The 27,624-nt window shown below is 43.4% G+C and overlaps 1 protein-coding gene across 3 annotated transcripts in view; it reads left to right on the top strand.

Annotated features, from left to right (window-relative positions):
- Positions 1-12,458: 12,458 nt before the first annotated feature.
- The window catches only part of RNF38 (ring finger protein 38), an 89,169-nt gene continuing 74,003 nt past the window's right edge, over positions 12,459-27,624 (top strand). The window contains exon 1 of one of the 3 annotated variants that reach the window (XM_072359006.1): positions 12,459-12,524. Coding sequence is in view for 1 of the 3 variants with exons in the window: in XM_072359009.1 (XP_072215110.1) it covers positions 23,841-23,889 (49 nt within the window). In the remaining 2 variants the exon portion in view is untranslated. Of the gene's footprint in view, positions 12,525-23,816; positions 23,890-27,624 lie in introns of those variants that run through there. The other 2 variants (XM_072359008.1, XM_072359009.1) reach the window with 2 other exon arrangements.

The raw sequence follows: 27,624 nt of genomic DNA, 5'->3' as shown, positions 1-27,624 counted from the left end.
TTCTACAGGGCAAATGATTAATTCCTTTTCATTCTTTGACTGGACCTGACATCAAGGATCAAATTGGTGGATTTGGAACATGGGAAAAAAAAAAAAAAAAAAAAAAAAAAAAAAAAAAAAAAAAAAACAAAACCAAGCAAAACAAACAACAACAACAAAAAGCACATTGTTACCATGCTTAGTAGACGGTTGACAGTTATTAGGCCTACTGGATACCGAAACTGATGGTACCATCATGAAATCCTAATTCTCCTATTGTAGGAGTTAAGGGGTACACCATATGCTTAGTATATGCTTGGTATCTTGCACAACAGTACCGACCAAGTGATCATCAAACATGCTAAACAGACATTGAAATTGCAGTTAACGTGGTTAAGGGAGGGGGGAGTCAAGGGTGATCTGCCAAGGGTGATCTGACTACAATATTGCAATAGGTGCTGGTAGTGCTTAACTAGCCAGCAGCTCTGGTGTATCTTCTTGGGGGTCTGGTGTTGGGTGCTCGAATCTTCTAAATGATGCCCACAGATCTTCTCTCATAAGGTCGAGGGTATGCTTGTATTTCCACAGGAGCCAGAACCCAGTGGATTCCTGCCTGTCTGGTCTGGCTGTGGTTGCCAGCTGTTGCTGCCTCTACTTCTGCTCTAGTAGCATAGAGACGCTGACACCAGAATGTGATGACTGCATGTATCTCGATGGGAGCATGTACCTGGTCCTAGGTACTGTCTTTATCTGGCCCCAAATAGTTCGTAATATGTGTGCGACTGCACTGCTTGCTTGTTGGGCAGCAAAGAATATGAATCACATTTCCCATACACTGACTGATATAGCTGATACTCTGAGTTCCCTTGGCACCGGACTGACTCAGACAAGGATGGCGGTAGACTTCCTGCTTGCTCGAACTGGTCTAGGTTGCGCTGAGATGGAACAACACCTAGGCCTGAAAGGATTCTGCTGTCTTGACTTCAGCGCAAATGCATCTTCGGCCAAAGACAAGATATGACGGGAAGCGAAGGACATAGCTGACTCGACGTTCCAGACATCAAGTACAAGGACTGGGGTTTCTTCTCCAATTTGCTTGGTCTTCCAAGGTTACTTGAGAATGTTCCTACTGTGGGTGTGACTGCCTTAGTAGTTATCCTGCTTGCTGTGTGTTTGATTCCTGTTACAGTTCGTATTGTTAGTCGGTTAGTCACCTTCTTGCAGTTAATTTAGTTTTAAGTGCACCACATGGAGATGGTTATCAACCACTATCCATGTGTGACTCTGAAAAATCACATTAGGAAAGAGAGGGGGGAGATGTTGGGGTACTGAGTTGTCTTAGCAAGGATTTATGAGTGCATACAGTAGTTCTGAGTAGATGGAGTGTTCTAGAATAGCTAAGTTAGGCCTGTAGGTTAAGAGTTAGTGGGCGGGGGGTTTAGGTAGGTGTGTGTACAGGTTCTCTCGCGTGCATCGGGTTTTGTGCAGTGGGTGTACGCGTCTGCGCGGGATTTAGGATGGTATATAAGGAATGTGACGCAGCAATAAATTGAGAGAAGACATCGTGGCATCCATGTTTGGTCTCTCCCCCGGACAGCCGAGGTCCCGGGATAAGTCGGGTTAATTGGCGAATACATCACCTTTCTCATAAGCTCTGTTTTTTATTTTTATTATTATTATTTTGTGGTGGTGGTGGGGGGGGCTGTTTTGCTTTTTATTTTGTTTTGTTTTGTCTCCATCTGAACAATTAATTTAAATAAAATATCACTGGGAGAGGAAAACTCACCGTCAAAGTTCCTATCCATTTAAATGATCTGCAAGTCTCATGGAGCCAGAGATTTATCTACATCTCTCTTCCTCACCTGCCTATGATACTGTCACTCTTTCAGTCATATCAACAACTTCAATATTATTTTCAGGGAGAAAATGTTGTTAATTCTTCTATTCTTTTACAGGTTTTCCTGAACCACAGGCAAAGCTCTAATGCAACGACTCCCTCACCAGTCTTTTATCTCCCACCTAGACTGCGCTGCTTTTTGGAAATTGATGCATTTTGAAATTGCAGCAGTGCAGAGCTTTGTTTCTCCGTATCTATCATACCCACATTTTCTTCAGATAATTATGATGATTATTGCACTGCATTCATAAAACACAGCAGTAGCCTGAGGGCCCTGTCAGGTTCAACAATTTGCTGAGTTGGCAACATACAGTGACAAGTTCCTCTAGCCCCAGCAGCTCATTGGGCAGACAACATAATATTTAATTAAGTTGTTTTTCCTGCTCATTTTGCTCTTCTTGGGACCTCCTCCAATTTTCCTTTGCCAGTGTTTTACCGAGATGAGATCTTCCTATGCAGTTTCTGATTATTGCATACATCAAGTCTCTTTAACCTGGTCTCTGGATTTATGCTGCTACATCAGCAAGTATTTTTATCCTTTTCTTTCCCTAGAAGTGCTCTCTCCAAAGTGGTGATGCTTCTTTCCTCTCTATTACAGTATTTCAACCAGTGATCTGGGGCTGCTTCACACTCAGGCTTGAACAGTTTCTTTTTTGCATCAATTGACTTATTCTCCCCTCATTCACAATTTGACAGGAGAGGTGGTTAGTGAGAATACTTTTTCCAAAGTGGGTGGTTTTTCAAAAGGCCAAATGTAATCTTATTTCATAAAACTTAGGAGTAACCTCCAAAAGGAAAATTTGGTTCTACAGTGCTACACAGTACTGCGTACATCCAATCAAAAGAGGTGGTTTTCCTACCTTACTTAGTGTTGATGTGGCCTTCTCTCAATAACTTCATACATTTCTGGTTTCCCCAATATAAAAAGGCCATGTATATTCTTAAAAATGTCCAGAGGAGGTCAGCAAAGCAGGTGACAGGCTGATGGCACATGGTGCATAGAGAAACTAAGGGCATTGGGCTGTGTGGCCTTGGAGAACAGGAGGTTGAGAGTTGACCTCACTGATCCCTGCAGCATCATAAAAGGAGAGGGGAATTCAGGCCTCTGCTCCTGGGAACCAGTGGCAGAATGGGAATGGCGCAGAGCAGTGCCAGGGATGGGTCAGAATGGAAAATAGGAGAGGTTCTGAAACAGGCTTTGTCCATGCCAGTTCAAGAGGCTTTTCAAATATGCTTTAATTTTTGGTTAGCCCTGAAGCAGGAAGGAAGTTGGACTTGATGATCTTTGTAGATGCCTTCCAAAGTTAAAAATCTATTCAATTCCATGCAGTATTTTCATTCCAGGAGAGAAATTGCAGTGCCAGGACCAAATGTCAGAATGGGCAAAATCCTCCATATAAGATGTTAGGTAGCCACTACTCTGTTTCATTGCTATTGGGAAAAGTGTGCAATTGAAGCAGACCTTGGCATTCATGAAATACTCTGAATTTCTGTCTTGACTTCTATGTCACTTCTATTAGCTGAGAGGACCACCTACAAATTTCACCTCAGTCAAAAGCTGAAATTGCCCAAGAATGGCTCTGTCCCTGTCACACAGGTGGAGTTGTAAGACATTCTTTTGGAACGGCTTTGATGTCTTGAGACAAACAGTAAGTGCAAAATGTTACTACACTCCTACCAAACATTTCATTATTAATTAATATCTTTATTTAATTAACAAATATAAGTGAACTGCAGCAGTAAATCCTTTCTGTTGCTCTTCCATGCTAATTTCACATTCTTGTATGCCATTTTCTGACATCATCTTCCCTTTCTGCCTCCAAGATATAATTAACAACGCAACTCAGAAGGCTAATCTCATGTAAAGACACAAGAGGTTATGTGAATGGGACATTTTCATAGAATCATAGAACATCCTATGTTGGAAGGGATCCACAAGGATCGCCAAGTCAAACTCCTGGCTTCAAACAGGATCACCTAAAATTCAAACCCCAGGTCTGAGAGCAAACACTTCTGGAACTGGCAGCTCAGTTCTATGATCATGGCACAGGGGAGTGCCCAACCACACTCTTTTCCTAACACCAAACTTGAACCCACCATGCAAGTCTCTCTACTCTTGAGGGAATCAACAGCTCCTCTCAGTGTAGTTGTCATCTACAAACTTTGGGTGTAATTAAGGCCCATATCCAAGTAATTGATGAAAACATGAAAGAGAATTGGTACTAAAAGGAAGCCCTTGGTAGCCCCACCAAGGTTCACATTGGTCACTGGACCAATGTAACATGAGTTACTAAAACTCTTCGACTCCAACCTGTCAGCCGACTTCTCACCCATCACATTATGTTTGTGTCTAGCTTTATGCTGGATATTTTATTCAGAAGAGTGCTGTGAAAAAACAGTATCAAAAGCTTTGCTGAAATCCAGAAAGATTACATCCCTTGGTCATCTTGTCATAAAAGGAGAGTAAGTCTGTTAAACAGAAGTTTATCTTCATGAACCTGTGTTGGCCATGATCAACGACTGCATTGTCTTTAAGGAGTTTTCCAGTTAACTTCCAGAATAATCTTCTCCATAACTTTAACAGGCACTGAAATGAGACTGACAGGCCTGTAGCAACCAGCATCTTCTGCACCTGTAATCCTAAATGTTTCTTTCTCTATTTGGAACAGTTTGAACCTTTTCTGTAGTGCTTGAAGATCATATTTTCCACAGGATTCTCCCAGAGAAATTGGTTGCTTTTGGCTTGGACCACTGTATGTCTTAATGGGTAAAGAGCTGGTTGGATGACTGGAATTGAAGAGTCATAGCAAAAAATGCATAGTCCAGTTGGTGAAGCCACTAGCGATATTTCTCAGAGATCTTTACAGAGGTCCAGTTTAATATTTTTATCAGTGCTCTGGATGGGGCAATTGAGTGGATCATTGGGAAATTTAGAGATGATATTAAGCTAGGAAGGAATATCAATCTGTTTAAGGGTAGAAAGGTAGAAAGGCTCTGCAGAGATAGGCTAAATTGATGGGCTGAGTGCTATTACATGACACTCAACAAAGCCAAGTGTCAAATCTTGGACTTGGGTCACAAATAACCACATGGAGCATTACAGGCTTGGGGAAGATGACTGGAAAATTGCCATTAATTGGACATTAAGAAGAAATTCTTCACAGAGGTGAATGAAGTGGTGGTGCTCGCATTCCTTGAGGTGTATAAAAGATGTGTGAGTGTGGTATTAAGTGATGTGGCTTAGTGATGGGACTCAGTTAGGTTGATAGTTGGATTTGGTGATCCTGAAGGTTTTTTCCAACCTCAATGGTTCTGTGACTCTAAGATTCTATCTGTTAAGTCACCATACATGAAAATGTGTCATCACATTTTAACTTGAAATGACTGCTTTATTTTCATGCCCAATAAAGTGACATTGCTGTCTATTTTTAATGTTCAGCTTTGAAATGTCCCTCTATTTTGGAAAAAATAAAAAAATTAAAAAAATTTTTTTTAAAAAAATCTTGTTAAACTCTTCACTCCCAGCCCTCAAATAGTACAGAGTATTTCAAATCTACTTGTGGAAGTGATGCCTGATATAATTCCCACTTAAAGCCAATTGAATTTTCATGGCTGTGCATCTAGCCTTCAATGCTTTACAGATTCACTAAAGAGCCTTCAATACTTTTAGAATGTACTGAATTTCCAGAGCCAGATACAAAGTCTGCTTTCAGAAGTGCCAATGGTCTGAAGCACACAGAAGAACAAGTCTCAAAAGAATAACTTGTCACTGAACTCATATTCACTGGACTGCTAGATCAAAAGCTGCATGAACTACCGAGTTTCCCTCATATCACTGCAGGAAACATTAGTACTTGGTAAAGAGATCTGTAGAACAATTATGTGGAAACAAAATCCTCATGGAATTCTTCCTGATTTGTGAAAAAACTGCTAAACCCTACTTTCTGGATACAGTCCACCAGAAGGGAGTAAGTCAATATCATACCTTCCACACTAATTGCCTGCACATCTCTGAGCATTTCCACAGTCTTAAAAGCAGCAGAATTACCAGGACGTAGACATTCCAACTTGCACTTTGGTGACAACTTTACCCATCAATAGTTACCAGACATCTGAAAACCTGTGTTGCCCAGAAGCCAGATTAAACATTAGCTGGGGAAGTGTTATGTGCAACCCTAAGGGAGACAGTTTGCACTACATTACTGAGAAATCTTACAGCATTATAATTAGCCTGCTTAACTCTTTTTCATTTGCATGATCCTCATCTCTACGTTTCATTTGTGCATGTTCATGTTTAAGGTGTAATGGAAGCATCATATCCAGTCCAGGGCAGCCTGACTGGTCTGAGGCCTAGCTAGTTCAGACTTGCCAGCTAGTTGCGGCTTGCTATTAGTGGGCATAAGATGCTAAAAAGTAGTAGCTTTTGTTGTTGTTTTTTGTTTTTAAAGACACTGAGATGCATTACTGTAAACACCTTCTCACCCTCTCCAATTTGTAGGGCAGATTACCATTTTTGATCACAAAAATAAATAAATAAAATAAAATAAAATAAAATAAAATAAAATAAAATAAAATAAAATAAAATAAAATAGTTTCCATAGTTCCAAGACCTAACAGGATAATTGGAAATAAACACAAATAAATTCACCTGCTTAAGGCAGTGTTTCAGCTAAAATGAAGAGGCTTCTCGGGAGGAAAAAAAAAAAAAAAAAGGTTTGTTTCAGGAAAGACTCTCTCAATTTTCCAGGCCCGTGTGGGTGCTGAAGAAAAGGAAGGCACAGTATCTATGCTGAGATCAAACAACCGCTGGGTGGCAGCTGCAGCAGAAAATAAACTCCTGGGGAGAAGCTGAAGTGCCCTCTCTCTTCCTGTACATCCACATTTACTTTTACATCTATTTGGTGTGGTAGTGGAAACAGTCATTGCTAGCAAGTCAAAACATAAGGGACCTTCTTTAAAAGTTACTTGGCTATCCATATGTATTTAAGTAGTACGTTGTTGAAGTTAATTATGAATAAAAGTAGAGCTCTGAAAAATTGCAGGGAGCATGCAGAGGACTGGGGAAAAGTTGCAGTTAGAAAAAAGAAGAGTTGTATTAAAAGAAGGAGAGAAGGAGAATTTTCACCTCTGTAGCTTAAAAAGGATATTTATTTTAATTAAATAAATTTAATTTTTTTTTATTTTTTTTATTTTTTATTTTTTACAAGATAGATGAAGGAAGCAGAGAATCCCTATGTTTAATCCAAAGTGAACACTTTCATATCTTGAGAAAAGCAACCTAAGAAGTGGAGTACTTTATGGATTTAAATATTTGATGAGTGCTACCACAGTGTGGTGACTGTCTTGCATAAGCATGAGGGCAGGGCAGAAAGGGGACCAATAAGTGTAAATAAAAATAGTATCACTGCCTTCATAGAGAAGCAGAGACACCCTGGAATTCAGTGCTGGGGCCATCTTTGTGACTGCACAGGTCTCTTGGATGGGTCTGAGGTCCCAGGGTGCCTGGTGCTGCCTGGGGAAGGTTTCTGCTCAATATGCTGCTGCCCTTCCTTTCTGCTATTGTCATCACTGTTCATGTGTGTGCTTAGCATACTAGATGTCTTTCTCAGTCTGTGACACTACTCCATAACCTTTAACAAGGAGTCTGTGTGCTTGACTATTGGCATGGCACTGCATTAGAGTGGATCATGGGGTGATTTGTCTCGAGTCTTGTCTATAATACAAGGTTACAAAAGGAGTCAGGTTTAATGCCTCTTAGAGACAAAAGGAAAAGCTTTCTCTCCAGGAAATTAGCAGGAAGTAGTTTTTTTCCAAAGTTTACATTTGGATAGTTGAAAAATATGGGGCAATTCATGGAGACAGCAGTTAGTATGCCAGCACAACAGCGGGGATAACATAAACAAAGAAGATAAGGCCTTTGACACAGCCCCCCACAATAGCTTTCTCTCCAAACTGAAATGATATGGATCTGACAGGTGGCCTGTTTGGCAGATGAAGATCTGGCTGTGCAAATGTACCAGAGAGTGGTGGTCAATAGCTGCACCTGGATGGAGATCACTGACAAGTGGTGTCCCCCAGGGGTCAGTACTGGGACCAGTGCTCTTTAGCATCTTCACCAATTACATCAACAGTAGGATCGAGCATACTCTCAGCTAGTTCACAAATTACACATCCCCAAGGGATGGGAGACCATCCAGAGAGACCTAGACAGGCTCGAACAATAAATCTAGCAGTGACATTCAACCAGCCCAAGTGTGCCTGAGTTGTGGCAACATCCACTATTAGTACATGCTGTGTAATGTAAGGATAGAGAGAGCAGCCCTAATGAAAAGGACTGGGGGTACTGACGGACGGAAGCTGGACAATGATGTACCCTCAGAGACCCAAAAGCCAACCATATGCTGGGCTGTATGAAAATATATGTGATAGCTGGGAGAGGGAGGTGATTCTGTCCCTCTGCTCTGTGCTGGCGAGGTCTCACATGGAGTACTGCATCCAGATGCAAAGTCCTCATCACAGGAGAGACATGGACCTGTTGGAGTGTGTCCAGAGGAGGGTCACAAAAATGGGATGAAGCACCACTCCTAGAAGAACAGGCTGAGAGAACAGGGGCTTTTCAGCCTGGAGACAAGAAGGTTCTGGAGAGACCTGATGGGATTCTTTTAAGAAAGCAAGAGAATCTTTATCAATGTCACTTGTGATATGGTAAGGGGAAATAATTTCAAAGTAAAAGAGGAGAGATTTAGATTATACGTAAGGAAAATGTTTTTTACAGTCAGGATGGTGAGGTACTGGAACAGGTCACCCAAAGAAGTGGCGGATGCCCCATTCCTGGAGATATTCAAGGTCAGGCTAGAGGGGCTCTGGGCACCTGATCCAGCTGTAGATGTCCCTGTTCACTGAGGGAGAGTTGGACTAGATGGACTTTCAGGGTCCCTTCCAACTCAAATGATTCTATAAGAAAATGGCAGGTGTGCGGGTGTGAAGTCTGAATTAAGAAAACTTTAGGGGTCTGAAGTGATTCATGTGTCCCTAGAACCTAATCATACTGTGAAAAGTATGAGATTCTGGATTATGACAGAAGTATAGGACAAAGTTGTCCCCATCTTGCTCTCTTACCACTGAATGCTGTGTAAGCACTACCAAGAAGCCAGCAGTGAGAAAGACCCTGACACTGCCTCCTTTAAATGCATCAAGCATGGGATGTGCAAATGTGGCAGCTACGGTGCCCTCGGTGGACATATGAAAATACAACACCTGCAAAATAGGACAACCTCCTTCTGATGAGGTCAGAATTAACATTTCAGCACAGAATTAAGCTCTTGGCCTCCCCAACAGATCTTAAATCCAGGAAAAAGGGTGACCCATGCTACATGCCGTCAGCCCATCTCATTGGAAGTCTTTTCTTAATGTAAGAAGTACATTAACACTCAACATTCCTTGCCTTTTTTTTCAGACAAGACAGATATATGCTGCGCAGAACACAGGGCCCACAATCCCTCTGGGAAAGACGTCACCTGTGTTCTTTCTTGGCTTTGTTTTGCTCACTTATTTTTTCCTAATCCAAAACAAAAGCCACGCAGGCTGGGCATATCCAAACATTTGTCATCATTTACTTAGATCTGTATTTGTCTTCAAATAAAGGATGCTCAGAAAGAATGAAAGGTGTTGCCAGATTTAAAAGAAATACTTGATGTAAAATGTGGATCACTTCACTGCAGATCAAGCACCCTGCCTGCTGCAGAGCATAAGGGAATCCAAACAGAACTGCAACAGGAGGGATCCCCTCTGCTGAGCCCTTTAACTCCCTGAATGCTTACCACAATGCTGGGCTGCAGTCAGCCCTCCACAATACTTCGCATGTAAGAAGGCCAGGTTTTCACAGACCAGAAAGTTTTGGGCTTTTTGTCCCTGGAGAAGTTGAGCACAGTAAAACAATGTTTCCAAACCTGAACTGAAAGGTTCACTTGTAACACTCCATGCTTATTCATATTGCCCCACCTTCTATGAAGCTGGTTAATGATCTAATTTGGAATTTAAGAATAATTGAGTAAAAAAATATTTGGGGAACAACAACAACAAAAAAAGGTTTTGATAATGAAGCAAATTACTGAGAAACCCTCAAAGGAAAAACATTCTATATATATATCTTTTCAGTTCTTTTCAAAACTAATTCTTGTTTGCTTTATATTTGTTAAATATGCCTCTATTTCAAAGATGGAAAATGTTGCAGCTCTGATGGGATTTCATCTCATTTTTTTCTTTTCTTTGATTCCCAGCAGAATTGGTGGAAAGGTTAAGACTAAACAAGATTAAACACTTTAAACTGTTTGCAGTCAGAGGTTACAAACTTTCCTGAATTTTAGAAACCTGATGGGGAGAGAAGAGGAAGAATCCAACTCCTAAAAGCCTTAAAGCTTCCCAAAGCTGTTCTACTACATCAAGTGACAGAAAGTGGAAAGGGAAGAAAACGGGGAACAAAGAACTACTGAAAATGCAAAGAGTAATGCAAAATGTACGGAGAGGTTTGGGCATCTTTTATTCTCTGAAAAAAAAAAAAAAAAAAAAAAAAAAAGTAAAAAAAAAAAAAAAAAAGTGAAGCAAATCCACCAATCTGACTCAAAATCAAAATCCATCCCATTACCTCTTAATGGTGAAAGATCTTAAACATTAAAAACAAAACACAACTACAGCAAATGACTGGAAGACAATGAGATGTGCATTTGGCTTTGCTCTCACATCCAAAATAGAAATCCCATTAAAAGTACTAAACAGGCCAACTACACCAGTAACTTCACATACCAGCATGTATGACAAATCAAATGATTCTTTCTGTTTCTCCACAGTGATGCAAGGGGGCAGAACTTGTGCATTTACTCCTGCTGCAAAGTCACAATGACAGGAGGGGCATACACTGCCATTACAGAAGCCCCGTCCAAAGCCACGCGGTTTTGCAGGGTGCCTTTTGGCCATGTAGGATCACCACTGAGCCTTTACATGCTGGCTTAGGTACTTGGTTCACATTTTCTTTTCTAGCATGTCCTCATTGAGCCACAGAGAAACTTTAAGTAACACCATTCACAGAACATAAGCCTGCTCTGTGCTTCAGGAAGCGAGGAACAGCAAGGTCCAATTGTCACAGCTGAAGGACAAGTGCTGCTTTCAGAACTTTTCCTGCAGCACATTTACTAGCACAGCTGCCAGCAAGGGCAGCCCAGGTGGCCCCAGGCAGGGCCCCACAATATGCAGGGAGAGCCCAGGGGTGGTATGGGGCCGTGGCAGCACCACGAGCTGTGCACCCCTTCCCTCATTGTCTCCTCAGAGATGCAGGAGGCAGTGTAATGAAATGGGTTCTTTCTGCTTGTTGGAAGCTCACACAACTGTTCTTCAGCTGATGACATCACGGGTCTCCCTTCAAACAGTGAATATTGCTGAGTAAGTGATTTCTCATTGGTTATACGGCATCAATTTTCATATTGTTTTACTTCTCTGAAAGCCAACAGCCATTAGGAGCTACTTGGCAAAAGCAGGTGTTCACTCCAACACACACACACGTTCCTGCGCTTTAAAAGAAACCCTTAGCTGCATTCCTGATCCCCTGCCATTCCAGAGCACTGCCCTGCACGACGCTCAGCTGACTGCACAACCCTCCCCGCGACAAACCCACGGGTTTATGGGTATCTGGCGCGAGGAACTGCCCCGCACCCCCTGGCCACGCACAGAGCTCGAGAGGGCGGCCCCACGCCCGCCGAACCCCGTGTTCCTAGCAGCTCCGCTCCTCGGCGCCCACGCATGACCGTGCTGAGCGCGCAGCCCCCGCAGCCGTTTGAGGTGTCCGCAGCCCGGTAGACCCGCACCGGGCCAGCCCGAGGGACGCGGACGGCTCCAAGCTCCAAGCGCGCGGCGCGGGCAGAGCGCCGAGCGCCAGGAGCCCGCCGGGATCGGCTTCCTTTCCCCCGCTGCCGGAGCGGAGCCGCCGCAGTAAAGCGGGCAGCCGGTACCCGGCCGTGGGAAGGCGCCGGGACGGCGGAGCACGCCCGCCCGCTGGGGCCGGGGCGGAGGGAGGAAGAAGGCGGAGAGACTTCCTCCTCCTCCTCCTCCTCCCCCCCCCGCCGGCGGAGAGTCAGCTCTTCCCGCAAAGCCCGGCCGGGCCCGGCTGGGGCTGCCACTGCTGAACCCCCACCCCGAGAGGTGATGCCGGTGCCCGCTTGCCCTGCAGCGCACCGCCGCACGCTCGACCCTCGCCCGGCGCTAGGAGCAGCACCCCGCCGTGCCCGGCGCCGGGAGCGGCGCAGACCGGCCCCCGCTGCGCGGCCGATGGGCGGCCCCCGCCACCGCCTCCTGCCCGCCCCCGCCCCCTCCCCTCCACCGCCCCCCGCCCCCTCCACCTCCTCCTTCCCCGCTGCTGAGGCCGCTGCCGCCACCTCCCCCTCGGCTCCCTGCCTCCTCCCGGCGCCCCCCCGGAGCCACGCTTACCCCCGCCCCGCGCCCGCCATGAACGGCGGCGGCGCCGCTCGCTTCCCGCCGCCGCCGCCGCCTCTCCGCGGGCCGAGCCCGCCGGAGCCGGGAGCGCGCAGCCAGGGCCGGGGCGGCCCCGCCGGCCACAGCTCTCCCCGCGTCGTCCCGGGCGCCAGGGGCCCGCCGCCAGGTGAGCGGGGCGGGCGGCGCCGGGAGGGGCGGCGCGGCACGGACCTGCCGTGAGCCCGCTGCGGGGCTGCCGTCCCCGGGGCGGGGGGCGCAGCGGTACGGGACGGGGCGGGGCGGGGCGGGGGGCGGAGCCGCCGCCGGAGGCAGTGGAGCGGCGGGGTGAGCCGGAGAGACTGGCCCACGCCGCTGGGGTTCGCTGTGTCCGTGGGTCGCGGTGCGGTGTCCTGGAGCGCGGAGAACCGGACGCAGCGCTTCGCACCCTGCCCGCTCCATGCAGCACCGAAGCGTTCCCAGAGTCGCGCTGCCTGCGTGGGAGCCTGCTGCCCCTGGCCGCGGGATCGCTCGGGTCGGGCGCGGGGATTTGCGGAGCTTCACGCGCGCTCTGTGTTAAGCGTCGGGATTGGGACCGCTCCTTGTTAATGGCAGTGAGAATGACATTGTGTGTGCGTGAAGAAATGAGGTATCTAATCAGTCCTGCAGCGCTTTTCTGGTGGTGCTGGTGTCCTGGGGTGCAGCTTGCGTGATTCAAAGGAACGTGCAGCACCGGTGTTTACAGTAATGGTAGTCTGAGTGCAGTGGGTTCTGTGTGCGAGTTCCTCAGAAAATTGGTGCTTGCTGGTGTATTAAAGGGTTATCATGCAGAAATGCAGGGCAGAACTTGACTCTGTGTGTTTGAGTTGTATCAGTAGTTCAAAAATAACTCCCTGTGTATGAGACTGTATAGCACGTGCAGATGCTTGGTCCCTCCTCTCCTGCGATATGGGCCTTCCATAAAGTGTTTAGAAGGTGATCCTTAGGATACATGTGAGAAGCAAATGGACATTTCACCTGGTGGATTCCAGCTTTTTTGTTTAAAATTGCTTGGATGTCCCTGGTGTGAATGACAGCCTAATCCTAAAGCCAGATCCCAAAGCGTCTCTCAACAGTCCCACCTTGTTATCCCATAAACAAATGACCTTGAGTGCTGCTGTTTGCTGTTACAAGTTTCTCCATCTCCAGTCAATCAGAAATTCTTGGTGGGAGGAAGGAAATATGCATCTTATTGTACAATGATTTCATCACAGCCCTCATGTCTCTTTGCTGTGGGATGGCAGAGCACTTACGTCTCTCTTTTCTGAATAAGAAATTGGCTTCGAGGTTTCTGTTCCAGTTTTGGTGCCTGCCCGCAGTGACTGCACACTCTTTACTGGAGGAGTCAGAACTGCTTTGCTCAAGATCATTTCTGCAGATCTTAGAGTTGGGTGGTGAAGTTTTTACACTGCACTTAAGTCACTGTAGCAGATGAATGTTTGCTGTTCATCATGATCTCAAAGATGGGTAAAGTGTTTTCATATAGTACAATCTCTGACTCACCTTCTGTTGTTAAGGTAATGATTTACAGACAAATGCAGGAGATTTGTAGACTGCAGGTGAGAAATGTTTGGAGCTTTGTCTCCAGAGGGAATGGCTGTTACTCTGAACTTGTGAACATCTGCCTGCTTCATTCCACGAGGGAAAATAGCAGTGCACCAAGCTGCAGCATCAGGGCTGAGCTTGGGTTGTTCTGCTGAGCACTTTCCTTGTTTTGGTCTTGAAAGCAGTGGTTTCCCCTTGGCATTCCTAATATTTTAACTTCTATTTATTTATGTATTCTTTTTTTATTTATGGTGGGGGGGAAAAAGCCAAAAATGCAAAACTGTACTGCTTTTATGACCCGGTCCTCAAGCACTAGGGGCTATTGACCTTACCATAACTTACAAGCCAAACTGAGAGAATTTGCCATTCCTTTTTCCCCACCAGGAGAAATGTTGTTGGTGTCTGGTTCTCCCTTTTGTTGCTTTTGCTTCTTTGTGTTTTTGTATTTCTCCATGACTGCGTGTGTCAACAGAAAAGAAAGTCTCTATTCATGACCATCAGATTAGTGAAAGGAAATTGGACGAGAAAACACCGCTCAAAGAGCAGATTCCCCATTTTGTTTCAGGAAACTGATCCTGATCTTAAGCATCACTTACACCTTCAGCTCAGTGCTGTGCTCCTGATGGGGTGTGTGCATCTTCCCAGAGAGGAGAGGGAGCAGCCCAGCAGCATGGATGCCACCAGGAGAAGCACAGCAGCTGCAGGAACTTCCAGACCTTGGCGGATCCACTGGGTATGGGAGTCTGTGCTGCAGCTCTGTGCTTCTGATGCCCTGAGGAGGAGAGGTGGCTATGGAACTTGCAACATACTTAACACCAGCGATAAGTGATGTTGTTTTTCCTCCTTGTGTTGCAAATTTTTTGATTAGAACTGTGTTAAAACTAAAAATAATGTTTGATAAACATGAGGCCAAGTCCAATCAGAAAACGCTGCTAAAAGGAGTAACAGGAGACACGTTTTGGGGGGCAATAACTCAGCACCTGCCAAGTCTTTCATTTTGGAAAAGCTGGAGCAGCTGGCAAAGGATTGTTGCCAGTTTTCCAGCAGAATCAAACTCTTGATGCCTGAGGAGTGCACTCACTGGTGAAAGCAGCACTGCTGCAGCTCATGTGGAGCAGCACAGCCAGCCCCCTGCACAGCCAGAAGGGCTCAGTGCCCTCAGCACTCACCTGTGTGCGGTGTGCTGCATTTGCCACTGTGTGCCATGGCTGCAGAGGTTGGAGACATCAGGAAGAATTCCTTCCCAACAAAGGTAGCAGGTGTTGGGTTGGGCTGCCTGGAGGGGTGATGAAGTCCTGATCATAGAATCATAGAATCACTCGGGTTTGAAAAGATAACCAAAGACCTAACCATACTATCCTAACTCTAAAAACCCTCCTCATGTCCCTATGCACCGCATCCAAATGGTTTTTAAACACATCCCGGGATGGTGACTCAACCACCTCCATTCCTGTGCTTAACAACACTTTCTGTAAAGAAGTGTTTCCTGATATTCAACCTAAACTTACCCTGGCACAACTTGAATCCATTTCTCTTCCTCCTGTCACCAGTGAGAAGAGACCAACCATGCCAGTCACTGGAGGTGCTCAAGAGACACATTCCTTAAGTGCCATGTTAATTCCTTTTCCCCTAAACTTAAGTATTTAAAGGTAGCTGGAGACAAAAAGATTAAGTGAATATACAGTTCTTTAAAAATACTGAGTAACTAGCTTATCTTTGCTTGTGCTGATTTATTACATCTATAAAATAGGAAGGAGCAGAGGAATGAAAAATTCCAAGTTGTCTCAATGTTACAAAACTCTTTCATCATAGGAAGAAGACCAGAGATAAACATTTAATTCTGTTTGCATGCTCTTCTTTGCAGCATGTGCTTATGAAATAATATATTTCCTGTTGTATGCTTCGATAGTGTGTTGTGTGCTGCAATAGTTCGACTTCCCTGGGAGACCGCAGCTTGACCAATTACTGAGGTGACACCAATATGGTGAGCAGTAAAAGGCAATTTTATTGAAGCCGATACACACTCCTATCTTCTATGCCTGTCATGTACCCCCACTAGGAATGTACATGTCAGTAATCCTTATCGCAAGGAAAAGGGCCTAAGTGTCATGACCCAAGGCCGTACGCCCACTGGGGCTGCACAGTCACTAATACTTATCGCATGGGGAGGGCCTAACGTATTACAATCCGAGGTCAGTGCATTGCCTAATACAACAGTTTCCTGTTTGGTCCAACCCATCAAGGTAGCTGTTGTGGTCAGTATTGATGGGAGCTGTGTGGCCTCGTGGTACTGATCTGCCAGCTGTCAGAGGGGCCGAGGGCATGGGGGCCCACATGGAAGTGGAGCTGTGATGTGGCTGGCAGCCAGCTCGGTTTGCAAATTCACCTGTCTTAGCTAAAATTTGTGCCCAGAAAGCAGGCAGGAGATTATTTGCGTCTTCTTCTGTCCTTCCTTCAGTTTGCCAACACCAAATTAAAGGTGAACTCAGGTCAGAAGAGAAAGTGTGAGATGTGAGTGTGGTGTATGACTGGTGACAAACACTTCTCTCTGTTGATTTTTCTGCTGGTGTCAGTCCACAGGCATTAGTGGAGATAACAAGGATTTGCAGCTGAAAAGCAATTCAGGTCTCACAGCTTGTGCAGTTTTTACTAGGGTCTATCTCATCTTAAAACTGGCAGACCTAACTCAGTTCATCACTAATAACAGGTAGTCAATAATTCTGTGTACTGTACCATCCCAACTCAGAGAGATACTTGTCCTAACAGTTCCCTCTTTTATCTGCATGATTTTTATTTATCTTAATGACAGTGCTAGAACACTTACCTTTCCATGTAGGCAAAGTCCCAGGCATACTGCTACTTGAGCCTTGAGCTGCTTCTTTCCAAGATTCTGCAGGAAAACATAAGGCAATGGGGCGTATTTTGTATTTGTACTGCATCATGCAGAGTTGTGCTTAAGGACCAGTGTGGAGACTGGAATTCTGTGACAGAAATTTCACAGATTTGTGCAGAGAAGAATCCTTACCTTCTCACAAAAAAATGAGAGTTACTTCATAAGAATAATGCTAATCATGACTGTGAGCTTTGCAAATCCTTGGAGGAAGGAAAAAGAATGCTCAATTTGATAAACAAAACAAAACAAACCACCAAAAGTGTTTATAGTATTTATTGCATTTTTATGTTTGCTTTTGCTGCTTATGCAGCCCCCCCCCACACACACACTTTTTTTTTTTTCCCCACTCACAGCATTTGCTGGCAAAACAAAATCCACACGTATACAAATTCTTTTCAAGCCAGGACTGGTTTTAGTTTTTGACAAAGATGGCATTTAAAGCTTTTTCAGACAATAAGTACTGCAGCTTTTTCTCTTAGTTTTTGCATCTCATGTATTTCAAGTGGTCCATCACATGGCATCTGCTTCATATTAGCATTTCAGATGAAAACATGACATCTAAATCTGAGGGTTGCCAGTGTGAGTGCATGAGGCAACATAGGAGAGGACTAACAAGGGACAGGATAATAGGGACTGCTGAAGTGCCAGGTAGCACCTGAAGAAGTCTGGACTGAGAACTCCCCTTGCACAATTAGTCTGATAGGCTGGTGCTGCTTTCTTTTCTTTGATTTTCTGGGATTTTGTTTTTGGTTTTAAGGGTTCTTTTTAACATCTTCTGGTTGCATTCTTTTGCACTTTCTCTGAAGTGTTGTTTTTTTCTTCATTGTGTATGTTGAGTGCAATAATAAATACCCACTCAGACACTAGTTAGAAAACATTTTTCATACTTGAGGGGGAGATTGTTATTGTTCTTGTGGTCTGATGACTTAAGATAAAATTTTCTTTTGGAAGCTATTTGATAAGTAATGTAGAGCAAAGAATGAATGCTTCACTCTAAGGAAAGAGCAGGAAATTGTTTTTGACACAGTAAATCATAATTTTTTCAAGAAATGTTTTGGGCAAGCACAGTGTGTGGCATGTCTGTTTCTTGGGCTTCTCAGAGGCATATGTTTGCCCCAAACACTTCTCCCTGGGTCCTCCCCTATTGATAGACTGGCATCACAGCTCTGATCCCCAGCACTGCAGCCACCAGGCCGGGTTGAGCTGCTCCCTCCCCTCTCCCACATGAGCCCTTGGCACCCAGGATAAGTACAAAAGCGATATCTGTGGTGTGTCCATCAGTGATGAAGCATGGCAAGGTATTTCTCTTGAAATGAATATGGCACAGTATACGTTTAAGTGTTTATGGATAATTTGTGCTTAGGGGTCATCACTACAGAGATGTGATGTGCTGTCACAACCAGACTTCAGGGGTAAGCACTAGTATTTCAGAGATTGTACCTCTGACATTTGGACTGTATTTTTTATTTTTTTTTTAAGTACTTCCTGAGCATTTGGAAAATTCTGTGTTAGAAAGATTACCCTTATGTTGCCTAGAAATTGCTAAAATTATTTGTTTGCATGGCTTTTGTTTGTATGAGAGCCTGGAGAGTGACAGCTGAACTGCAGAGTATGGTCTGTACATTAACTGTGAGATGAAGGCATTGGGACTGATGTAGGGCATGTGAAGACACGAGTGAGCACTGTGTGACCTTTACCAAGGAGTTGCCATGCACAGTCTGAATGTGTTTGTTGCCTCTTTGCACTGCAGCTGAAAACTGCTCCTCTTTTACATTTTGCAAATTCACAGCTGGAGTGCATTCAGGTTCTACAAGAAAGTGCTAGAGGCTTATGTTTATGACCTGCTTGGATTCTTGCTCTGTGAAGATTTGTCTCTTGGGCATGCATATGCTTCTGCTTTCATTAAGAACACGTGCAGCTCATTGCAGGATCTGAACTGCTCTTTGATATATATATATATTTTTGTGCCTACAGGTCTACATTTCCAAGTGCTCTTCATTCCCCTTCACATAACCTTTTCATGTGCCTATTTTTGGAGCAGGACTTCTGTGGGTCTTCTGTGTGGCATTGCTTTTTACTTTTCTTGAGTCGATCCAGCAGCAAGCCACATGGGAGTAATTTTCCATTCTTGTGGAAGGAGTTTTGATGCTGTTAGTAATAGGAGGTTACTGAGCTTTTTGGCACTGAAGTCCTGGTAGTCTGTGATCCTTGTGGTTTGTGTGTGGTAATAGGACAAGGTTCTTGAAGTGTGTATGGCATGACATGAAAACTGCTTTTGCAGATAATTTTAGGTCTGGAGAAGTTCCAGAAATTCTTTGTGATTTTTGGAGGCATAGGAGTGGATTCTTTCAGCCATAGCTATGAGAAGCATATTGAAAATAAGGAGTCTGTGACTGTGCTTGTGAAGTAGGAAAGGAGCTAACCATGGTACATGCAGCATATTTCAAAGGAGTGGGAGTGAGGGATATACTTGATGCTGTTCTTGGTGGATGTCTGTTGGTATTGGGCTTAAAAGGTGAGAGAAAAGCCCACGAAAATGTTCCCTTCTAAATTAGAACATGTATATGTATTTAAAACAATGAGTCTTTTGTGTCCATAGGGTCTTTCACTTGCTGTGTAATGTTGTGGTGATCATCCATTATGCTCAGCCAAGGACATGCGTACATAAACCCTTGCTTAAACCAATAATCTGCAACAGTTCTGAATTAAGGAGGTGTTAAATGAACTTCTTTCCCCTTCCTTCCCCCTTTCCCTTTTCTGATTTTAAATGAGGTCAAATAGTGGAAGAAATTTGGTGATGCTGAACAACCCACAGTTTGGTCATGCTGAACAACCCTTAATCTTTCCACTGAATCATCTGCACTCTGAAACCTGCACTGGAGTTCTCAGAAGATGTTCAGGCAGTCTGTAAATTTCTGGTATACTGATTATTTGCTAATTTGGATAAAAAAATATCCTTTTTTTCTCTTTCTTTTTCTTCCCCCTTTTTTTTAAACACCATTCCTTCCTATGGTACGCTACCAAAAATAATTAAAGCATTAAGGGAAAATAAATTGAAGGACTTGCTGCAATTTTGATTTTTTTATTAAAAGGGGGATAGTGAAGTTAGGGAAGAGTTATGTGAGGGGTAAATATTATAGAAGTGATGTAACAACAGTGACTAGGATGGAATCACTTACAGACTTGAAAAAAAACCCTCCCATTATTGAGCAATACATGTCTCTGGAGGAACAGGAGTCCTCTAGCTATTTCACAGATTGTAGAGTCACAAAATGATTTGAATTGGAACTCGAAGACTGACTATTTTGACTCACCTGCTGTAGGTTGCCAGGACCCCATACAACCTGGCCTTGAGCACCTCCAGAGATGGGATGCCCATAGCTTTTCTAGGCAAAGATGACACCAAGCTGTGGGGACCACAGTCACTGTGCTGGAGGACAGGTGTGCTACTCAGAGGCAACTTAAGTGCATGGAGAAATGGGCACCTCGTGGCAGTCATCAAAAGCAAATGTGAACTCTTGCAGTGGAGCTGAGTAACTCCAAGCAAATGGTCATGCAGGGGCTTAACAAGTACGCAGCATCTGTGCTGAAAGGCAGATATTGACTGTGTGGGGTGAGCTCCCTTGGGGACCCCAAGGTAATTTAGAGGCTGTAGCATGTGCTTTAGAGGGGAGGGGGGGGGGGAACTAGGTTCGTTCAGCCTAGAGGAAAGATGTCTCAGGGGAGATCTAAGCATCTTCTCTCAAGGGAAAGCAGAAAAGAGTGACCAGACTCTTGTGTACTGACAGGATGAGAAGATGGCATGCTTCTTTTCCGAAAAAACAACCAACCAAACAAACGAAAAAATCAAGAACTGATTTGGGCATAAATGCTTTTGAGTAAAGCATAAATAGCTGCTTGTATTTAAATCAGGGCTGAATGCAGAGCCACTTTACTTCTGCACATCTTCCTAACTCCTGTGCTTTCAGGTTTATGTACAAACATCTGTTTTTTTCTCACTGGCAAAAGCGTGAACCTTTATTATTTTGTTTATTCTTACAGGTGTAGGGAATGTTGAAGCTGGTCTTCAGTGTCATACTTGGGTACTCTTCCTTGGAAGGTGTCAACTAAATGAGTAAAGAGATTTGCTACTTAGTTACGGGATGTGGGTTTGTTGTTGTTTTCAAGGTGTTTGAGTAAAATCAGTAAAAAATAAACAAGATGTGTAAAAGTAGTTTGCTGTCGTAGTTTTGTATTCATCTGTTAGCTTTTACCTAATCAGTGTTTGTGGAGTCTACTAGCACACAAATCATCCATAGTGTTTTTAATGGAACATGGCACAAACGATGCTGTCAGTAACACAACACAGGAGCACAGCAGAAAGGGAGCAAAGAGCAAAAATTCTGGTATGTGACCTCCACTGGCTGCTTTCTCATGTAAATGTAGAGTAATTCAGCATAAAGCTGCTGTGATTGCTCTTTTAGTCAAGTTTCTGTGTAAATATCTGCTCAAGTTGTTTGGTGAGGACTTCCATACATTCTCACAACTTGTAAGGAGTCCGTGATAAAGTAGCTTATGAAATATCGTGCCCCTGCACTGTGATGGGCAGCAATGCCATCCCATCTGCCCTACAGTGGGCAGCAGGCCCACTATGGTTTGCTTCCAGGCAGGAGTGGGAGCTTCAGGGCAGGGGAAGCTGAGGGGACTGCAAAGAATTGCAAGGACTCAGGGAGGAGCTGAGTTACTGTGGGGAGTGAGCACAAAACTGCAGAACAAAAACCCATGGAAGCCAGGCTTTGTTGGTTCAGCTGCTCATGCAACAACTGATTTCATCTGAGGATCACTCTTAAAACATCAGTGTTATGAAACAGAATTGAAAAAGTTAGGGTTGCCCATGTTGTTATGGGTTGTTTAATGTGGATTAGCTGCACAGCCAATTGTCTCACTTGTTCACCAGCTGCACAGAGGCTGTGTGGCGAGGGGTAAGCGAGGCCAAAAGAGGAAACCAACATTTTGTGGAGTTCTTCAGTCTCTAGGCTGGGGCAAAAGTGACCATAGAGCATTTTAAACCAAAGACTTCCGCTGTTTGTACTAAAGATTTTCTTTTACATTATGTTTCTCTGTCAGATCAAGTCTTTGTTCCCTATCAGTTATTTCTGTTTGATTTGGCGCATCTTTTGGATAATAAGTTTTCTGTTTGGAACTGAGAGGAACATTTCAGATAGCTTAGTTCTTCCTTAATTTTGTGTTTCTCTCTCTTCTGCTTCTTTACCCTTCTGAGCTTTTTCAAGTTTAGTGGTGACAAACAGGGCAGTGGCAAAGATGTCTAATTGTCAATTGTTTAATTGAAAGCAAGACAATAAATCACTGTGGCATTGTACAAGAGAATCTTTGCTTTCAAGGCATTGTGTCTTAGTTTTGGAGACCTTTTACATCTGCAGGGATATGCAAATTCAGGAGAACTGTCAAACTGAGAGATACCAAAATGGTTTTCTGTTCAACTGTTGAAGTTCTGGGATAACCAGTGAAGATTTTACGTACCCTGTAGGCAGCCATAGGTGAAAATCCTTACATGCAGTTAACGTTTACTGCAGCTAGGCTGATATTGTTGAACCTCAGTGCCTTGAAGCTTTTATACTGTCTGATGTCTTTGGAGTTACTCAGTAAGTTTTGTCAGTGCTATAAAGTTGCATGATGTTAATTTAATGAATGTTGCTAAAGTGACAAAGATGCTCTTCTCAAAGACAAATGTGGCTTTGAACTGCTCATTCTGGGACTGTTCATCCTGCTCTGAGAAACAGGATAAACCACTGACAAGAACATCTTGACCTGTTAACACAAGTACTCTCAAGTTATGGACATGATGTACCTGGAGCTTCACTGCTCGAGGAATGCTTCTCTATTCTTGTGCGTAGAACACCAGCTCATAAGTTCAAAATTTGAAGTTGCTAATGGATACGTTTTGTGTTGAAAAAAAATTACCAGCCACACTGGGAGCATCTGGAACCTTTTTGGAGTGCTGAAGCTTCCTCATCCTGCAGCCATTGCAGTGGTTTATAAGATGTAGATATCTAAGATATAAGATAAGCTCATGCTTATAAGATGGTTTCCTACAAAATATGTGTTGTTTTTGTTTGTTTGTTTTGTTTATCTTGCTTTGCCTAACTTCTTCTGTTGTGGCTTTGGTGCCCCTTGTGGGAGGGTTAGGAGTTAAAAACATGCACAGCATCTTAAGTTCTAACCTTTTTTTTTTTTGCCTCACATCTTTTCAGTTGTTCATTTGCTGGTGTAGACAAGCACTCTGTGCATGCAAGAATGCCCATAGGTAGGCACACAAACTCACTCTGGTGTATAAAACAGTAATCTCTTAGGGATCTTATGGTTTATCTGTCATTACTTCCTTGCATCAGTGCATTATTGAAATTGTGAGAAGAGGTACTGCTAGGGAGGAAACTGGGCCCTGCTGCATCCTGGATTTGTGTGCTGACTGCCTTGTAAATGTTTGTGAGACTATATGCAATATCCAACTCTGCTGTGTGATGAGCTGCTGCTGAGGCTGGTTGACTTGGCTACAGAGCTATTTCTCCTTCAGTTCTGCACGCTACTTCATGAGGTTTTTGCTCTGACTCGGATATGCTTAAAAGTAAACTAGAGTACTCTATGTAAGTTTTAAAAACTGTATATATACATTGCACCAAAATCTTTGAGCTCTTCTGGATTGAATACTGCTATGCTCTCATTAAAAACTAAGGAGGTAATGTGTTCAGTCATGTAGAGGTAATGGCAGTCCCAGTCAGAAGGAATTAGTCACTTCAAATAACCGTGTTGATTGAGTAAAATTGCAGTAACTTTCTCATGTGGTTGAAGTCTTCCTGTGTCTATTTGAGCTAGTTTGAGCTAAAATTGGTATTTTTGCTTTTAAGCTGCTAGATGTACAACTGAAAACTACTGAGCCATGCAGATATGTCACAGGTACTGGCTGACATGCATCTGTGTTGCTGCTTTTGCTTTCAGATGTTACCATCAGTATCAGTTGGCGCACAAGGAGCTATGGTAATGGGAGTGTTTGGGAGAGCTGGGTCTTGTGTACTTGAGAAAGGTAAGAGTGTGATGGGGCTTGGGGACACGTGATGGAGCAGAGTGAGAGTGAATGATAGTTAGCAAGGAAAATGAGCTGCATAGCTAACTAAAGAGTTGAAAATATGAGCAGATCAGGACCAGCAACCACAGAGAAGGAAACAGTGAGAAACCCATTAGAAAGAACAGTGAACTGAGTATTTCCATAGCCCAGTACTGCATTAGGAGATATGAAGAAAATTCCAGAGTGTGAATGCAGTTCCTTTATGCAGAATGTAAAATAATTAAAGCTGTGGAAACTGAAGTGTGCAGAATAAGGGTTATTGTGTGCAGTGCTTTACTGTGGCCTGTAATAAAGTGCCTTGGAATTATGATAACCAGTGCAGGCAAAATTTGTCTGTCTATATGTGCTTGTCTCTTCGTTGACTGCACAAGGAATTTAAGCTTGTAATTTTGAAACAATTCTAAGACAGATGCTAGAGGAAACACAGCTAATTTCCATAGGGTGTCCTGGGGCTAGATGAGATATATGAAAAGCTGAGTGTATTGTGTTGTGTGTGATTACTGAATGATGATTTATGCCATTTGCTGCCTAGAGAAGCTTACAGCTAAAAACGGTAATGTAGTTGATCCCAAGTGTTTCTGGCCTCCTCATGCTGTAGCTTACATCTAAAATGGAAAATGAGCTGCACAGCAGCCCTTATTTTAAATAAAGACATTTGTGTACTCAAAAGAATATAGAAAAAGAGTGTGAATCCTACAGAGGCTCTTTAGACCAGCCACTAGCCAGAAATCTTAGGATTTCTATATATATGTGAATTTGCCATGGGTGGAAAAATCTGGAACTGTAAGGAAAATGAAACAATTATGTTCAAAAAGAAATGCCAAACCAGAACTGTCTGAAGTCTGGCAGATCCTGGAAGACTGAGATATCATGACTTTTGCTTATGGCTTTTGGGGTATTTGAGAATTTTTACTTTCCCCAGGCTTACAGAAAGTTTTTCTGCTTTTGTTTTGTTTTCCACACAGCAGACAGAAACCTCCTGCAAGACTTACAAAGAAATAACCTAGCTATATACACAGAATGCAAGTGGTAGTGTTCAGTCTGATATATGATTTGCAACAAAATCTACTTACAAGTGACCTGCTGTTCTGTCACTTGGCAAAATTGCTGCACTTTGTCTATTTTAGTGTAAATGCAGCACATGGATTTCTGTGTGCATTTTCTAAGAACCTTTTAAGTGAATTAGATCTAGCCAGCAGCTATCTTGATGTCAAATGCTTAGAGCTGTGATGTTCAAAATGAACTTCATACAAAAGTCATGTCCATCTGGAGGACAGAAGGAGCTTTGTTACGGGTTTTCACATCAGAACACAGATCACCCAGATTGCTGGCAAGAGCTGAGAGTAATAATCTTTGCTTATCACTGAAACTGTGTTTCTAGAAGTGTGTGTGGCATTTATGAATGAGGAGGAATGGGAAGCGGCTTCTGTCCTTGCATTTGTAAGGAAGTGCTCTGAAAGATGATCTGCTGAAAGTAGTAGTGCCTTTGTGTAGTCTCTGGGGTGCCTATAGTATATACAGATTACCTTTCAGACAGACCCACAAAGTAAATTAGAGTTTTGCAAAAATGACATTTGTTTATATGTTTTGTGTTAATGAAATATGTATGCATTCACTATGTAGAGACAGTAGCGATAGAGATAGCATCAGTGATGAATGGATATATACTTGGGAGAGAAAGAGAGAGAAAAATTGTTAACAATTGCTTGCAACTCTAGAGGAATGCAAAGTTAATGAAAAACAGTGTTTAAAATTACTGCACAGATGGAATGATCTCAATGTGCAGATAATGTTTCTCAGAATTATACCTTCATTCATGTGATTCAGTTTGTGCGTGAATCAAAGAGGATAGCTTGGTTTTCATTCTGTGCCTGCTGTCTGAGTAAACCTTGCTGTTCAGGAGGCTGAGGCTGGAGCCCTAAAGCTGTGCAGGTAGTGATTCTTCCTGCCTCAACCCAACAGTGCAGCAAACCACAAGCTGGCAGACATCAGCCTTGGCTGCCAAGTATAATTGTTGCAGGGTTTTATGTGGTTTGCTCAGGTATCCTCCATGCTTCCTCTTGTGCCTATTGCAGGCATATATGTATTTTAGGTGCTTTTTGCCTCATTTTTGATAGGTGAATATGATGACAGTGGTTCTCAAAGCACACGGTGAAAATCAAATAGCTTTTTCTATCTTACAAGTAAAAAGCAGGAAACCCAAATTAATCTTATCACACAGTAGCACATCATCATTTCACGTAAGTGTATTCACCTTGTCATACAAAACCAAACATCTGACCATACTCTTTTTTTTGTGGGTTGTGTTGCTTTTGTTTGTTTGTTTTCCTGGTGAAGCTGCTCGTTAATAACATTTTAGCATTACATTTATTTTCATTTTAGAGTACACTCTCATAAGCTGTGTAGTATGACTGCCAGTAGTTGAGGGAAAAAAATTCCTGTTAAAACTGGGAGAGTTTCCCATCATAAGATAACTGTTCCTGTTATGAAAATAATGTAGAAAACATTGGCAGTTAGACAAGTGGGGATCTGCGTGCAGAAATCGAGAGTATAGCTTAGTCATCTTGCTCTAAGAGAGTTAACATTAGATGTATTATTAAAGCAGGATAATGATAGTACTTGATTTGCAAAAGCTGGATTGTGCTTTTCTTTTCTAAAGTCGCTCTTGAAAAGAGAAAATCTTGATGTAGGACCACTAGGAGCATTAAGTGAGGCACCCTAATCTGATGGCTTCCGAGAGACTTCCAGTACCGGAGGGCGCTTTAGTTGCTGCTTCGTGTTGCACTGTCATGAAAGAATGCTTTGAACTTGTAAAATTCTCTGTTGGCAGAAGGGGGAATCTTTTAATATGAGAGGGTCCCCAGGTTGAGTTTGTGTCTGGGAGGTGGTTGAAAACCTCCAGTTCCCTTTTTCCTCATGCATAGTCTTGACTCTACAAATCCTTGTCTGTTCCCTTGTTTCCTCCTTACTCCTAGCTGTGCTCCTAACAGTTCATTCCAACTCCTCTTAACATCCATCTCCTCTAGATGACTTGAGGTGTGAAAACAAAAATGTCATTTGAAAAAGGTCTACCCGATCTTTTTGTTCACTGCTTTATTCTCTAGTAATTCTCTGCAGATTTAATTGTCTGCTTTTTTTTTTTTTTTTTTTTTTTTCTGGTTTCAGTTCCCAGCTACCTGAGCACAGAAGGATCTGTCATGTACTGGGTGTTAGGCAATCTAAGCAAATATGGTACTTGGTTGTATTCCAGGAGAATCATGGGTATGCTACCTTTCTCCCAAACCAGGAAATAATGTGTCACATTTTATTTCTTCCTGGGTCAAAATGTTTTTACTTAAATCACTGTCATGCTTAGAGAAGCTTTCTTTGCAAAGTGCAGCAAAAGGAAGTGTGAAAAGAAAATCTGATAATTAGGCCAACCTTTCAGAGTAGGGAGCAAGCACCATGTAGATTTTTTCTGATCTCGTGCCAGGACATTTTGTCTGCCCTGCTTGGGGACCTGTCACTCTGTGATAGGACTTCTTCATCAGTGACCAACTACTTATGCCCAATAAGCTACACATTGTCTGTTAATGAACTTTATATCCTGAGAGGAGTTGCTGTTGGTAACAGTGGTGATGTCCTGCTCTGCCCCTCAGTTTTGCTGGGGCAGCACACAAGTACTGAGCACCGTGCAAGACCTGGAACATGTGT

The sequence above is a fragment of the Excalfactoria chinensis genome, chromosome Z (genome assembly GCF_039878825.1).
Source record: "Excalfactoria chinensis isolate bCotChi1 chromosome Z, bCotChi1.hap2, whole genome shotgun sequence".
NCBI lineage: Eukaryota > Metazoa > Chordata > Aves > Galliformes > Phasianidae > Excalfactoria > Excalfactoria chinensis.
This window is presented reverse-complemented; position numbering and strand designations above follow the sequence as displayed.